This window comes from Salvelinus namaycush, chromosome 5, assembly GCF_016432855.1.
Source record: "Salvelinus namaycush isolate Seneca chromosome 5, SaNama_1.0, whole genome shotgun sequence".
NCBI lineage: Eukaryota > Metazoa > Chordata > Actinopteri > Salmoniformes > Salmonidae > Salvelinus > Salvelinus namaycush.
In genome coordinates, this window is record NC_052311.1 from 64370460 (window position 1) to 64385332 (window position 14873).

Here is a 14873-nt window from a genome sequence, read left to right on the forward strand (position 1 = left end):
AGAGTCGGAACATCAGACAGGATGGCATTGTCTCCCTCAATCCGTGTAATGGCTACTGCTATAGGTTTCAGGAGTTTCAGGCTGCTTACCACTCTTTCCCAAAATACATCATCCAGGAAGATCCTCTTGATGGGGCTGTCCATATCAGCAGACTATGATATGGCCATTTCTTGGAGAGACTCCTTCCCTCCAGGAGACTGTCAAACATGATGACAACACCACCCCAACGGGTGTTGCTGGGCAGCTTCAATTTGGTGCTCTTATTCTTCTCACTTTGCTTGGTGAGGTAGATTGCTGCTATAACTTGACCCTTCACATACCTAACCATTTCCTTTGCTCTCTTGTAGAGTGTATCCATTGTTTTCAATGCATGAGCAGCACAGCCAATGGGTGAGATGTGAGGGTAGGACTCCTCCACTTTAGACCAAGCAGCCTTCATGTTCGCAGCATTGTCTGTCACTAGTGCAAATACCTTCTGTGGTCCAAGGTCATTGATGACTGCCTTCAGCTCATCTGCAATGTAGAGATCGGTGTGTCTGTTGTCCTTTGTGTCTGTGCTCTTGTAGAATAATGGTTGAGGGGTGGAGATGATGTAGTTAATTGTTCCTTGCCCACGAACATTCGACCACCCATCAGAGATGATTGCAATACAGTCTGCTTTCTCAATGATTTGCTTGACCTTCACTTGAACTCTGTTGAACTCTGCATCCAGCAAATTAGTAGATAAAGCATGTCTGGTTGGAGGGGTGTATGCTGGCCGAAGAACATTCAGAAATCTCTTCCAATACACATTGCCTGTAAGCATCAGAGGTGAACCAGTTGCATACACAGCTCGAGCAAGACATTCATCAGCATTTCTCTGACTACGTTCCTCCATTGAGTCAAAAAAATTAATTCCAGGAGGACCATGAGCTGTTGCTATCGATAAGGTGTCTGATTCATCATTTTCACCTTGAATAGAAGTAGAGGGACTTTTGTCAGAGGTTGCTTAATGTGAGTGCTGAGGGAACTTTATGCACTTGGCCAGATGGTTCTGCATCTTTGTTGCATTCTTCACATATGATTTGGCACAGTATTTGCAAATGTACACAGCTTTTCCTTCTACATTAGCTACAGTGAAATGTCTCCACACATCAGATAGTGGCATTTTCCTGTAGAGATTAGAAAAAAATGAGTAAAAAAAACAAAAAACAATTTCATGTACAGATAAATAGTTAAGCAGCTAGATTAAACAACTCCTTTGTAAGATAAATGTTTTAAAATGAAACATGTATGGAAACAGGTGAATTAGCAGGCTAAAGCAAGCTAAAACCCACATGGTAGCAAAAACTAACTAGCAGAAATTGTTAACAAGTTAGAAATTATTTAAACACACTTTCTGTTGGCTACTATTTACTAGTTAACAAAAAATCATGTATGTCCTATAAAATATATTCACCCCACCCAGTATTGTAATCAAAACTTACCAGAAAGCATGTAGTCCTTGGCTCAGACAGTGTAGTAGTGTGGGCTCAATAGCATCTCATTAGTGTGTAAGATCTTGAGGATCAGCTGTACATGTGATGGAAGAGTGCACTGTGCATGCAGAGGGTTCCAATTCAATTGGGAATAGTAGAACCAAAATATGCCACAAGACCTAGAATTTCCTTATGTGTATCCCACAAAAAAGGTTCACTGTTATAAGCCAACTTCTTTGATGAATTTAAGCAAAGTTCCCAGGCTTAATTTCCGATGGAAATTTCCGGAAAAATTCTGGAAATTTACCGGAACGTTTCCGACACTTCGCAACCCTAACCGCAACTAATCTTAACAACTAATCTTAATCCTGGAAAAACAACATCATCTGAAGTTCTTATCATGTATTCTAGACAATGGAGAATGGATAGAACTGACACTTATCTTCCTGAATACAGCTGGAATATAGCAAGAATACAGCTGGAAGACAGCTAGAATATACCTGCAGTGGATGATCATTGGCCCGGCGTTGGTGAACTCGGCCTGTTTTGAGTTGACCTGAGTGAGGAAGCTGAGCACCCCTCCTGGCTCCTCGGGAACTCCATGGTCGGGCCAGCTCAGGTACTGGTAGTGCCAGATAGTACGGACCAAGTCCGACTGGGACAGACGAGGAGGAGAGGAGGAGAGAGGAAAGAGACAAAGAGGAGAGACATGAGTAATACTGTAAACTCAGCTAATCTGTGACTGCAGTGATGACCGAGGTAACAGTGATGACAGTGATGACAGAGATGACATAGATGACAGTGATGATAACGGTAACAGTGATGCAGTGGTGACAATGGTAACAGTGATGACAGTGAAGATAATGGTAACAGTGGTGATAGTGATGATATGACAGTATTGGAGATGACAGAGGTGTTAACAGTAATGACAATGATGGTAGTGATGACAGAGATAACAGTGATGACAGAGGTAACAGTGATGACAGAGGTAACAATGATGACAGTAGTAACAATGATGACAGAGGTAACAATGATGACAGTGGTAACAGAGGTAGGAGAGGTGATGATGAGTGGAGCCAACAGTGGTACCTACCTGATCCAGAGGGGAGATCTCCATAACCCTGATCTTGTAGTCAGTGGCATCTCTCTCAGAGACACAAGTGACCACATACGGCCCCACCTCTTTGGAGCCCTGCATTTCTGGCCAGTATGGCACGCATTTATTCTGCATAAACAAACATGGAGAAATGGTTTGAGGAAAATGAGATGGGTAGTTTATACTATGTTATAATATTAAAATCATACAATGTAAAAGAAAATGCTTTCAAATTCTCAGTAACACTCTTAAGTCACTAACCCGTCCCTTCTCGACCTCCCTGGTTGTCATGACGATGACCCTTGTCCTCTCCTGCCACACCATCTGCCAGAAATCGTTGACAGTTGTTGCAAGGCAGCCCTGACAGGCGATGTACACCTTCTGGTCACCGGGCTCCTGCAGCTTATTCTACAACGAGACGGAGAAAGTTAGTAAAATATGTAAAATATTGTCTACATGGAGACAAAGCCCATTGCAATTATAGTCTCTGATCATATTAATTAAAACATAATCATGTTTAGACTTGTTATGGATTCATAACAGTGGTTTATCATTTGATGTTGAGACTACAAGGTGACATAACATGTACTTACTGTCACATAGTTGCCATTGATGTAATCTGAGCCAATGATATCGGGGTCTCCAGATGACAGAATGACCCTGGTCTCATCAACTGGGAGGAGAATAGGATGAGTGTAGAGATGGAAGGATGTGAGAGAGAGATGAGGGGATGTATCAGACAGAGATAATATAAATGGAAGAGAAAATGTAAAGAAGATGGGTAAAAGATAAGAGGCTATATCATTGCACTTTAGAAGTAGATGCTCTTACAGGGAAGGATGTTCTTATATCGGTTTTTGCTTTTGTTTTCTGGTCTCATCCCTTCTTCTCTGCTCTTCTTCACCTTTGTCTCCTGCTTTTGAAGGGCCTGAAAAGAACAAGAAAGAGAGAGAAGGAGAGAAAGAGAAGGATAGTCATTGTAAGCTCAATACAATTTTAAAAACATCAACAAGCATTCAATTACTTAACCAACAGTATAGAGGGGCCTTTAAACGGGTCACTTCTTGAAAATAAAAATACCCTTTAACAGCCATGACATTTCTCAACCATTTTTAAGTGACACCTTAAAGCTATTCTCTAATGACAAATGTTTAATTTGTTCCACAGTACTGCCACAGACTAAAGCAGGGGTTCCCAAACTTTTTCACTCTGGGCCCCCCTTCCAGCATTTGGGAACATCCCGAGCCCCGCGCGCACACCACATCTATTTCTATGTGCACAAGCACTGTTCATGACACAAACTGTTCAAACCCCTCTTGTTGGTGGAGAGAATTTTGCAGGTTTAAAGCTTATTTCCTGCAATTCTACACATTTTGTCATGGGGTGCAAAGAAAATGTAGCAGTTTTAAAGCAACTTTTTCTTGCAATTCTATACATTTTGCCACGTCTACAGTGTATTTATGTGATATTTGAGTGACAAAAAAAAATACAACAATATCTATGGGCTAAAAAAACTAAATTAAAAAATATCTGACATGGGCTAGTTGATCTGGACATTTCTGACAAGTTATAAATAGCTCTCTAAGGTCTGCAATGACTGACACGACAAGAGGAACTTGACTCTTTCAAGAGTAAGTTTAAAACTGGACTGAGTTCACTTTAAATATATATATATGTTTTTTTTAATGCCGACCCCACAGTTTGGGAACCACTGGACTAGAGGAAAGAGTTTTTCCCCATGGAGCTCTTGAATCAACAGGGAATAAAGTCAGTAGAGCTCCCTCTAGTGGAGTACTAGAGGGTGTCTCTAATGTGGCTGAAATAATTACATATAGATATCTGGGGACAGGCTATACAGTTTAGTGGATAAGCCCCATCTTGATCTGGGTGACTTCAGTTGTTTTTACCTTGAGCGATTTCAGGTCATCAAAGTGAGAGTGATGAGCACAGGATGGGAGTTTGAGAGTAATCCTGACTACAGGATGGGAGTTTGAGAGTAATCCTGACTACAGGATGGGAGTTTGAGAGTAATCCTGACTACAGGATGGGAGTTTGAGAGTAATCCTGATTACAGGATGGGAGTTTGAGAGTAATCCTGACTACAGGATGGGAGTTTGAGAGTAATCCTGACTACAGGATGGGAGTTTGAGAGTAATCCTGACTACAGGATGGGAGTTTGAGAGTAATCCTGACTACAGGATGGGAGTTTGAGAGTAATCCTGACTACAGGATGGGAGTTTGAGAGTAATCCTGACTACAGGATGGGAGTTTGAGAGTAATCCTGACCACAGGATGGGAGTTTGAGAGTAATCCTGACTACAGGATGGGAGTTTGAGAGTAATCTTGACTACAGGATGGGAGTTTGACAGGATTGTGTCGAGGCACAGATCTGGGGAAGGGTACTTAAACGTTTCTGCAGCATTGAGCGTCCCCAAGAACACAGTGCCCTCCATAAAAGAAGAAGTTTGGAACCACCAAGACTCGTCCTAGAACTGGCCGCCCAGGAAAACTGAGCAATCGGGGGTGAAGGGCCTTGGTCAGGGAGGTGACCAAGAACCCGATGGTCGCTCTGACAGAGCTCCAGAGTTCCTCTGTGGAGATGGGAGAACCTTCCAGAAGGACAACCATCTCTGCAGCACTCTGCACTCTCACCCTCAGTAAAAGGCACATGACAGCCCGCTTGGAGTTTGCACCTAAAGACTCTCAGACTATGAGTCTGATGAAACCAAGATTGAACTCTTAGGCCTGAATGCCAAGCGTCACGTCTGAAGGAAACCTGGCACCATCCCTACAGTGAACATTTTTGCAAATGTATAAAAAATGGTGAACGCGCGTGCCCGGTGTAGTCAGAATGTTAGTGTGTCTGTGTTTGACCATTTGGTTGGTCATATAAGCTGTGTATGTAATGTGCCTTTACTCTTGTGCAACATGGTGAAACATTTTGAAACATGTTCCGTTGGACAAGTCAAAGTGAGAGTGTTGCAAGGAAAAACTATAATCAAATGGTTAAAGGTCTCACAACTACAGCCATAGGAAGTAGACTGCAAGAACCATAGACCACTTTTAGCCACCTTGCTAGAATTCGTTACATATCATACTTTTTGAAAATTCATAACATGTAGTACGTTTTGCAAATTCGTAAAATGTAATAATAATTGTAATTCATAACATATCATATAAAATGGGTGATGGTCACCCACAAATGAATACATACCATAAGAAACTTCGAATCTCATACTAAATGGAGTGTCTGGAATTTACATACATAATAATATGAAATGCTCTGAGACCAGGTTGAGTAAAGAGAGGAAGAGGTTAAGAAGGGTTGTTCAAAACATCACATCTTCCTTCCATCAAAAACTTCATCGACTTACATCAAACTCCTCCCAGAATCCTGCTTTGCTCTTCTTGTCTCCCTCGTTCTCTCTCTCAGCCGTCTGGTCCAGCAGCCTCACTCTGCTGTCAATGTCTGCTGCATTCACTCTGGTGGAGAAGTAGGGCTGAAGGAGAGAAGGATGGAGTGGACAGGAAAGAGAAGGAGAGGAGAAGAAGTCAAGATTTGTTCGGATATGGCTCTAACTTGTCATTCAGGTGATCTTTAACCCATTATAAGATACAGTATCTCCGACCTGTGTAAGGTTGTAACTTGACTGCAACACTCACGGTGACTTTGTGACCTGCATGGCGTTACAACTGTAAGTCCTGTAAGTCTTTACCTGTTTGAGGTGCACCCAGGTTCCAGACATCTCCTCGATGCCTTTGCGTTTGTAGTGCTCCATCAGGTCAGCCAGGGTGTCAAACATCCCTGTGCCTCCCACCGTGTACTGGTCATTCTATTTATATAAATATATGACAAAATGGGTCCCATTATGCCTGGCGAAAACCAAACACTGCATTCCACAGTAAGAACCCTATACCAACGGTCAAGCATGGTGGTGGTAGTGTGATGGTTTGGGGATACTTTGCTGCCTCAGGACCTGGACCACTTGCCTTATTAATAGAAGGAACCATGAATTCTGTTCTGTATCAGAGAATTATACTGGAGAATGTGTGAGCTGAAGTGCAGCTGGGTCATGCAGCAAGACAATGATCCAATACTAACAATCAAGGCATGAAAATGGCTAAAAAGCAACACATTTGAAGTTTTGGAATGGCCTAGTCAAAGTCCAGACCTAATCTCAATTGGGATGTTGTGGAAGAACTTGAAACGAGCAGTTGATGCTTGATAACCCACAAATGTTACTGAGTTAAAGTAGTTCTGTATGCAAGAGTGGGCCAAAATTCCTCCACAGCGATGTGAGACTGATCAACAACTACAGGTGGAATTTGGTTGCAGTCATTGCGGCTAAAGGTGGCACAACCAGTTATTGAGTGTAAGGGTGATGCATAACTATGTCAATTAAATAAATAAAATAAGTATCAATTTGTTTTCTAATTTGTAAACTCAGGTTTCCGTTATCTAATATTAGGTATTGGTTGAAGATCTGATAGCATTCAATGTCAAAAATATGTAAAAATAGAGAAAATCAGAAATGGGGCAAATACTTTTTCACGGCAGTATATATATATGTATATATACAGTACCAATCAAAAGTTTGGACACACCTACTCATTCCAGTTTTTCTTTATTTTTACTGTTTTCTACATTGTAGAACAATTGTGAAGACATCAAAACTATGACATTACACATATGGAATCATGTAGTAACAAAAAAAGTGTTGCGCAAAATCAAAATATATTTTATATTTTATATTCTTCAAAGTAACCACCCTTTGCCTTGATGACAACTTTGCTGTCACGTATACTCCCTCTCCGGCCTCTAGGTCATCAGGCTGCTGATTATCCCGCACACCTGTCACCATCGTCTCGCGAACCTGCGCCTCATGACACTCACCTGGACTCCATCACCTCCTTGATTATCTTCCCTATATCTGTCACTCCCCTTGGTTCTTTCCTCAGGTGTTATTGACTCTGTTTTCATGCCGATGCGTTTGTGTTTCGTGTTCATAGTTTATTTTATTTATTAAAACACTCACTCCCTGAACTTGCTTCCCGACTCTCAGCACACTCGTTACATTTAAACACTCTTGGCATTCTCTCATCCAGCTTCATGAGGTAGTCACCTGCAATGCATTTCAATTAACAGGTGTGCTTTGTTAAAAGTTAATTTGTGGAATTTCTTTCCTTCCTAATGCGTTTGAGCCAATCAGTTGTGTTGTGAAATGGTAGGGTTGGTATACAGAAGATAGCCCTATTTGGTAAAAGACCAAGTCCATATTATGGCAAGAACAGCCCAAATAAGCAAAAAGATATGACAGTCCATTACTTTAAGACATGAAGGTCAGTCAAATCAGAAACATTTCAAGAACTTTGAAAGTTTCTTCAAGTGCAGTCGCAAAAACCATCAACTGCCTCTCATGAGGACTGCCACAAGAAAGGAAGATCCAGAGTTACCTCTGCTGCAGAGGATAAGTTCATTTTAGTTACCAGCCTCAGAAATTGCAGCCCAAATAAATGCTTCACAGAGTTCAAGTAACAGACACATCTCAACATCAACTGTTCAGAGGAGATCACGTGAATCAGGCCTTCATGGTTGAATTGCTGCAAAGAAATCACTACTAAAGAGACTTGCTTAGGCCAAGAAACACGAGCAATGGACATTAGTCCAAATTTGAGATTTTTGGTTCCAACCACCTTGTCTTTGTGAGACGCAGGTGAATGGATGATCTCCGCATGTGTGGTTCCCACCGTGAAGCACGGAGAAGGAAGTGGATGGTGTGGGGGTGCTTTGCTGGTGACACTGTCAGTGATTTATTTAGAATTCAAGGCACACTGAACCAGCATGGCTACCACAGCATTCTGCAGCGATACGCCATCCCGTCTGGTTTGTGCTTAGTGGGACTATCATTTGTTTTTCAACAGGACAATGACCCAACCCACATCCAGGCTGTGTAAGGGCTATTTGACCAAGAAAGGGAGTGATGGAGTGCTGCATCAGATGGCCTGGCCTCCACAATCACCCGACCTTAACCCAATTGAGATGGTTTAGGATGAGTTGGACCGCAGAGTGAAGGAAAAGCAGCCAACAAGTGCTCAGCACCTGTGGGAACTCCTTCAAGACTGTTGGGAAAGAATTCCAGGTGAAGCTGGTTGAGAGAATGCAAAGAACGCGCAAAGCAGTCATCAAGGCAAAGGGTGGTTACTTTGAAGAATCTAAAATCTAAAATAGATGTTGATTTGTTCAACACTGTTTTGGTTACTACATGATTCAATATGTGTTATTTCCTCATTTATGTCTTCAATATTATTCTACAATGAAAATAGTAAAAATAAGGAAAAACCCTTGAATGAGTTGGTGTGTCCAAACTTTTGACTGTTACTGTATATAAACACACACTCTCTCACACACACACACACACACACACACACACACACACACACACACACACACACACACACACACACACACACACACACACACACACACACCACACACACGGGACAATATAGAATATAGAAACTGTCAATAATACACAGTAATAATGTTCTGTTGGTAACTGTGGTTTTGGGTCTTTGGTTATGTTTAGCACGTGAAAACAAATTTCCACATAAGAGGGAAATAAATGTTATCTAATATGATACAGCCAGTGTACTTCATGCATTTAAAGGCATGCGCTGGTACTTTGGTGACTAGTAAGTATTTTTTAAACCTCGCGCTTTGGGCTGGATGTGTCAATCTGTAGTTCATGCATAATCTATGAGCAAAATTGCGTTTTACCTCAATTAGCTACGAAATTTCTAGTTTGAAAGAGACTGTTTTCTGGAAGCTGTGCTGCACCAATTTCCATACATTTACAACCCACGTGGGCAAACCCCCTAGCAATTCAAGTTTCAGTCAATGAGCTTCAGCCCCTTGCCATTTGAGTGACAGCTAACAAGACTCACATACACATTAGAGAGAGAGAGAGAGAGAGAGAGAGCAATGACATGGTGCACATATCTGCCCATTTGCGACATAGTATGCAATTTCCAGGACCCCTTTTGGCTCATGGGCGCTACTTTCAGAACCACTAGTTAAAAAGTAAACAAAAGTACCCGGAAAATATCTTTAATGTACTTCCTATTAGCTATTAAGAAATGCACCTGATGCTTGCTCCTGGTAGGGCCTGTGCCAGGACTCAATGACCTCTGTGATAATCTTCTGACCCTGAATTCTCCAGACTCCAGCCCTACAATGCTTCTCATTCAAATCCGCCTCATGTCTGCAATGAGATGAACCACAGCTAAAAATAACCTAACCATGATGGTGCTGCTGATCATGTTGAATCTACGAAAAGGAGGTTTGGGAATGAACGCAGTTAGTTACAGTCTAGCTCTGCACTTGGAAATAACTATGCTATTTTTTATTTCTAGTGGTAGTTACTGTACACACATGAATATAAAGTATTTAATTGTGAATACCAATTCTCATGTATTTTATCGGAATCGTATATGCATTTTCACACATCACCTAAGGGTCCAAATAAATACGTAACTAACTAATTAAAACATAACCGCTTGGCATACTTGTTTTTTAAGTAAAACTTTTGTAACCCGGAAGTGGTCAGTGATATCTATCAAACTCAAACCTCCATGTTCATATTGACTGGACTTTGCATAACTGTTTCTGTGCTGAGACAGTAGTGGTGGTGTGTTTGATGTTTGTCAGGTTTTCTCCTAGATGTTGGAAGCAGGAAGGTCATTCGTTGCATAAGAATAAACATTTTGGGGAAACTGAAAATTGGTCTGGTTTCATAACAAGATGTACTCAGATATGAGAAAAACTATAGCAAAGATTACAATGTGAATTACAATAGGGAATGTGAGTGAATGTGTGAATGTGAGTTAGAGAAAAACACACGAACACTTTCACATGCTCGCACACACTCATGCACACACACTCATGCACGCATGCACACACACACAAACACACACACCTGGCACATGATCTTGATGTGTGAGACCCTCCTCCCTCCACTGGATGCCTTGCTCTTCTCCTCAGTCAGAACAGACAGAACAAAGTCTCCAGGTTTGGACAGAGACTCCCGCACCAGGAAGGTACCCGGCTCGTCCCGTTCCCATAGCAACTTCTCTGCGTTGGGGCCTGACAGGTGTCCGTGATACCACCTGTATGGTGTATGACAGAGAAGGGGTCAATGAAGCTCTAATGGAAACATCACTATGCCCTACACCAGGGCTGGCCAACCCTCCTCCTGGAGAGCTGCTGTGAGTACAGGCTTTTGCTCCAGCCCTGCTCTAACACATCTGATTCAGCTAATCATGGTTGTAATAAGCAGCTCATAAAGTAGAAGCCAGTGTGTTAGAACAGGGCTGTATAGTACTATTCTGTAAAAGTATGGTTTGCAGCTTGTTCAGTGCTACCGGACAGACAGTGAAAGTGAATGTAAATGTAATGTTCTGTAACTGTTTTGCGTTGGAATGGAAAGTAGTAGAGGACTTTAATAAATGGTTGAGGACATTTTGGTTACTAATGTGTATTTACGGCCTGTACCGATGCACTGTATGTGGGTTTATGCAAGGTATTTCTGTCCTGCGAGTATAGTGTGTGTGAGTGTGTGTTTGCGTGCATGCGTCTGTGTGTGTGGGGGAGTTTACACTCGTTGGTATGGGGATCGTCTCTGAGTGCTGCCTGCTGTTTAAATTTAGGCGCAGTTCTCAATTTCTTCATCTGAACTTCCTGCATTGCGGTCGGAAAATTCTGATGACAAGATTTCGTGGCTCAAGACAGCATGATATTAATAGCCTGAGCCCCACACAAACTACCCCCCCTCCTCATCCCACATCACCCCCCCTTCCTCACCCCATATCACCAATCCCCCCTTCCTCACCCCATATCACCCCACCCCCATTCCTCACCCCATATCACCCCACCCCCATTCCTCACCCCATATCACCAAACCCCCCCATACCTCACCCCAAAGTGCAGAATTTGAGGGTACTTTCAACGTTTAGAAATTGCAGCACTTTTTGTACATAGTCCCCCCAAATATTTGGCCCCATATTCCTAGCACGCAATGACTACATCAAGCTTATGGCTCTACTAACTTGTTAGATGCATTTTCAGTTAGTTTTGGTTGTGTTTCAGATTATTTTGTGGAGTCACTTTTATTGTAAATAAGAATACAATATGTTTCTAAACACTTCTGCATTAATGTGGATGCTACCATGATTACGGATAATCATGAATGGACTGTGAATAATGATGAGTGGGAAAATTACAGAGGCATAAATATCATAGTATGACACCTCTGCATTAAAATGAGACCATAGAGCATACCATCACAGCAGTACCTGTGATATTGGTATCAAGAAAGAGATCAGAAAGACTGAAACAGAGCAAGAGTGAGATGGAGGTTAGGAGAGAGGAAGATATTGAGGGTCTGGTCACTGTTTTCAAATGTGTCAAAACCTAAAGTTTCCAACCGCAGCAAGAAAGGGAAGTTAAACTGACAGTGAGAGAGAGAGAAAAGAGAGCGTGGAAAGGAGGGGCAGTGAGGGCAGAACATTAGGGATTTACACACACACACACACGCACACACACGCCTCAAAGTAAAGGCCATAGAATGACCTTTCCTTCTGAAAGCTTTATGATCCTCAACATAAAGCGTTTAGATGAAGAAAGTATGAAATTACAAAATGTCTGGATGTCTCAGGAGCATTTTATATGATCTGCTTCAGTTTGATAAATAACATTTGAAATTCAGCAGAACAGTGAAAGCAGAGCACAGGCCTCTGAATGGTGAAGTTCGGGGATAGAGATTTCAGGCAAGAGTACACGGACTTGACTGACTGACTCTGGTGGAATTAAGGGTTAGGGGTAAAGGTTAGAGTGCACTGACCTCTCGGTGGTGGGGTCAGAGCAGTTGAAGGGGTATTTAAGCTCGATGATGGTGCCGTCTTTGTCCTGCAGGATCCCGTTCTCTGCAGTGTAGTACTCCACCAGCTCGGACAGCGTGGCAAACTTCTCCCCTCCATACAGGTCGTAGAAGTCCCCTGTGTTTTGGATACGGATGTGGGTCACCAGCTCACCCACCCTGGGGTCAAAGATCAGGGGAGAGGGGACATTCATGGGCCAGTCAGTGACAGGAGACAATTCTTCCTAAGCTAGTTTTAAGTAAAACATTTTAAAGTAAAGTAGCGAAAGAGAGATGCAGTGTATCTGTACCTGACAGAGGGCAAGAAAAGGAGAGAGGAAAGGACGAGTGAGGAGAGATGATATACTATAAATCAAATTTAATAAAATCACATTTTCAAATCAAATGTTATTGGTCACATACACATCTAGCAGATGTTATTGCAGGTGTAGTGAAATTCTGTAGGTTAACATACAGTGCCTTCAGCAAGTATTCACACCCCTTGACTTTTTCCACATTTTATTGTTAGATCCTGAAATTCAAATTGATAACATTTTGATTTTTGGGTCACTGGTATGCACACAATACCCCATAATGTCAAAGTGGAATTATGTTTTTCAAATGTTTGACAAATGAATTACAAATAAATAGCTGAAAGGTCTTGAGTCAATAAGTATTCAACCCCTTTGTTATGGCAAGCCTAAATAAGTTCAGGAGTAAAATGTGCTTACCAAGTCACATAATAAGTTGCATGGACTCACTCTGTGTGCAATAATAGTGTTTAACACGATTTTTTAATGACTACATCATCTCTGTAACCCACACACACAATTATCTGTAAGGTCCCTCAGTCTGGCAGTGAATTTCAAACACAGATTCAACCACAAAGACCAGGGAGGTTTTTCAATGGCTTACAAAGAATGGCACCTATTGGTTGATGCCTAAAAATATAAAAAGCAGACATTGAATATTCCTTTGAGCATTGTGAAGTTATTAATTACACTTTGGATGGTGTATCAAAACACCCAGTCACTACAAAGATACAAGCATCCTTCCTAACTCAGTTGCCAGAGAGGAAGGAAACCGCTCAGGGATTTCACCATGAGGCCAATGGTAACTTTATAACAGTTATAGAGTTTAATGGCTATGATAGGAGAAAACGGAGGATGGATCAACAACATTGTAGTTATTTCACAATACTTAACTAATTGGCAGAGTGAAAACAAGGAAGCCTGTACAGAAAAACATGCATCTTGTTTGCAACAAGGCACTAAATAAAGTAACACTGCAAAAAATGTGGCAAAGCAATTCACTTTATGTCCTGAAAACAAAGTGTTATGTTTGGGGCAAATCCAAAACAACACATTACTGAGTACCACTCTCCATATTTTCAAGCATAGTGTTGGCTGCATTATGTTATGGGTATGCTTGTAATCATTAAGGACTGGGGAGTTTTTCAGGATAAAAAAGAAACAGAATGGAGCTAAGCACAGGCAAAATCCTAGAGGAATGCCTGGTTCAGTGTGCTTTCTACCAGACACTGGGAGATGAATTCAGCTTTCAGAAGTACAATAACCTAAACTACAAGACCAAATCTACACTGAAAAAAAGACAGTGAATGTTCCTGAGTGGCCTTGTTACAGTTTTGGCTTAAATCTGCTTGATTTTGACTTATTTACATTTTTAATTTAATTTAACATTTATTTAAAGAACAAATTCTTATTTACAATGACAGCCTACCCTGGCCAAACCTGGCCAGCTCCTAGAGACTTACCCAGAAAGACTCACAGCTGTAATCACTGCATTGACTCAGGGGGTTGAATACTTATCTAATCAAGTTACAGTATATTAGTGTTTTACTTTTCTTTTTTTCTTCGTTTTTGCAAATGTTTTAATTTTTCTTCCACTTTGATATTCCAGATTATTTTGTGTAGATCGTTGACAAAAAATTACAATCCCACTTTGTACCACAACAAAATGTGGAAAAAGTCAAGGGATTTGAATACTTTCCGAAGGCGCTGTAGGTCGAGAAAAGGGGAGAGAAGGAGAGACAAAGAAGAAGAGAAAGAGATGGAGTATCTCCACCTGATGGAGAGAAAGGAGGAGAAAGAGATGGAGGATGTCCTAGCTGATGGAGAGAGAGAGAGATAGAGGATATCCTAGCTGACAGAGAAAGAGAGAGATAAGGACAAAGAAAGAGATGGAGTGTATTCCTACCTGACAGAGAGAGAGAAGTCTCCCTGGTTCTTCCTGCTGGGTCGGGCCAGGAAGCTGCCATGGACGCCCCGGCTCTTCAAAACAGACTCAGCATCCAAGCCAGAGATATCCCTGTGGAACCACCTGGATACACAGAGAGAAACACATTACACACATACACTACCGTTCAAAAGTTTGGGGTCACTTAGA

At 41.6% G+C, this 14873-nt stretch overlaps 1 protein-coding gene across 5 annotated transcripts in view; it reads right to left on the bottom strand.

Annotated features, from left to right (window-relative positions):
* The window catches only part of LOC120048714 (tyrosine-protein phosphatase non-receptor type 6-like), a 33174-nt gene that overhangs the window by 10818 nt on the left and 7483 nt on the right, over positions 1–14873 (bottom strand). For 4 of the 5 annotated variants that reach the window (XM_038994879.1, XM_038994882.1, XM_038994880.1 and 1 more), the window contains 10 exons: positions 14685–14807; positions 12453–12647; positions 10530–10719; positions 6270–6386; positions 5928–6053; positions 3385–3481; positions 3147–3226; positions 2815–2961; positions 2551–2682; positions 1958–2112 (listed from right to left, as the gene is read on the bottom strand). In XM_038994879.1, the coding sequence (XP_038850807.1) occupies positions 1958–2112; positions 2551–2682; positions 2815–2961; positions 3147–3226; positions 3385–3481; positions 5928–6053; positions 6270–6386; positions 10530–10719; positions 12453–12647; positions 14685–14807 (1362 nt within the window). The remainder of the gene's footprint in view (positions 1–1957; positions 2113–2550; positions 2683–2814; positions 2962–3146; positions 3227–3384; positions 3482–5927; positions 6054–6269; positions 6387–10529; positions 10720–12452; positions 12648–14684; positions 14808–14873) is intronic. The other variant, XM_038994883.1, reaches the window with a different exon arrangement.